The sequence below is a fragment of the Gavialis gangeticus genome, unplaced genomic scaffold, assembly GCF_001723915.1.
Source record: "Gavialis gangeticus isolate Ggan-Ray unplaced genomic scaffold, GavGan_comp1, whole genome shotgun sequence".
Taxonomy (NCBI): Eukaryota; Metazoa; Chordata; order Crocodylia; family Gavialidae; genus Gavialis; species Gavialis gangeticus.
In genome coordinates, this window is record NW_017728994.1 from 27187318 (window position 1) to 27188994 (window position 1677).

Consider the following 1677-nt stretch of genomic DNA (forward strand, 5'->3'; position numbering starts at 1 on the left):
CCTGTTGTTTTTGACAGGAACTAAGGGCAGATAAATATTAATTTTCTAAATTTTTTAGGGGCCCCGCAGGCTGGATAGAATGGCCTTGCAGGTCGCGTTCGGCCTGTGGGCCACATTTTGCGCACCCCTGTCCTAAACACATACCCATCCTTTCTTACAGACACTAATGTCAAAGATGTACTTCATTCTCTCTCTTTAGCAAGCTTAGGCAAGAGGTCTAAGAACTTTCCACCATGGGGAAAAGAAAGTTTTATTACCATTCATATATGGCCACAAAACCAACCTCTTCAAACACTACAGGAGTAATTAGAATACTATACCAACTACATCTCCTGAAGAAAAAAAACTGAAAAAAAGTTATTCACACTCAAAATTTAATATATGTTAACAATATCTGCTTTTAAGCCAACAGCTAGCACTTCTGCCACCAGCTAACCAGCAAGTTGGCTTTCATTTGAAGAAGTTTAATAGGTTTGTGAAGCAGCCATGCTATACTGAATGCAGAGAGAGATTTTTGCCTGAAGCTTTAAGCTAAGGAGTCCTGAACTTGACTAGGATTGGGATAGGTGACCACTTTGGAACCCCCTATACCAGAAACACAAGCAAGAGAGTACAGGCTGACCACTTACCACCCCAAGATGATTTCACTGGGAGAAACCTTCTTGTGCAGCTCGTACATATTCTTGGCAAACTCCATATCAACTGCAACCTAAGAAAGAGAACAAAAAAGCATGAAGCTGCCAGCTGCAGGAGCACTTCCATTTGAGCAAAGAGCAATGAAGGCAGCTTAATGGAGGTGGAGGGGATAACAATGACAGCCACACCTCACAGAAGAGTCCCATCTCTTGGTATTTAACAGGCCAGACCTAGTAGAGAAAATACTGTGGTGCAGTGATCAAGCTAAGGGACAGACTTGCCACCAGGGCCTGTTAATGCAACTCTACATTACCACTGGGCACTCCCCAGCCTGCTCAAGAGTCCAAAAGCTCCAGGTGCGTGCACAGATGGGGGACAGGGCAGAGCCAGGGCCTCCACAACAGAGAGAACAGCATGTTCCAAAGTAGTGTTGCCAGTAGAGATACACCAGTACATTGGTCCATATTGTAGTTTGGCTGGTACATCTGTTTGAGGGCAGGAGGTGCAGATCAAGACCCCTGTGGTGGGGTGGGGAGTGGGGCTGGGGCAGGCACTGCCCAACATGGGCAGGGTGTGGGACAGAGCTGCGAGCGGCTCTTCCAAGGAGGGTGGGGGCAGCTCTCACCACAGTGCACACCCCTGGAGGGGAGACATGGGGGCATGTGCCCCCCTTATTTGTGCACGGGGTGAGAGTGGGCTGCTGCTGCAGGATGAACCCAGGGGTGGTGCTGGGCTCTTCCCGGTGGGGCTGGAGACTTATGGGGTGGCTATGGCGAATCCCAGGGTGGCCACAACCCACCCCAAACCCCCTCTCCCAGTGATGTCGTCACCCACCCCACCCCTGCCTGCCTGCCCCGAGAGCAGCCCCAGCCCAACTCCCTGTGTTGGGAAGAGCCCAGCACTGCCTCTGGCCCCAGCCTGCAGCAGCAGCCTGCGCTTGCCCCGCACCCCCTGGCTCCGTCCTGCGCTCCACCTCAGCTGGGCAGTGCCTGCCCCAGCCTCATACCCACTCCCTCCCTTACCATGGGGGGCCTCGATCTG

At 51.8% G+C, this 1677-nt stretch overlaps 1 protein-coding gene across 1 annotated transcript in view; it reads right to left on the reverse strand.

The window, feature by feature from the left end:
• Nucleotides 1–1677, reverse strand: part of EIF3F (eukaryotic translation initiation factor 3 subunit F) — a 31998-nt gene that overhangs the window by 19728 nt on the left and 10593 nt on the right. The window contains exon 2 of the mRNA XM_019502445.1: nucleotides 630–709. Coding sequence (XP_019357990.1) covers nucleotides 630–697 — 68 coding nt within the window. The 5' untranslated portion in view covers nucleotides 698–709. The remainder of the gene's footprint in view (nucleotides 1–629; nucleotides 710–1677) is intronic.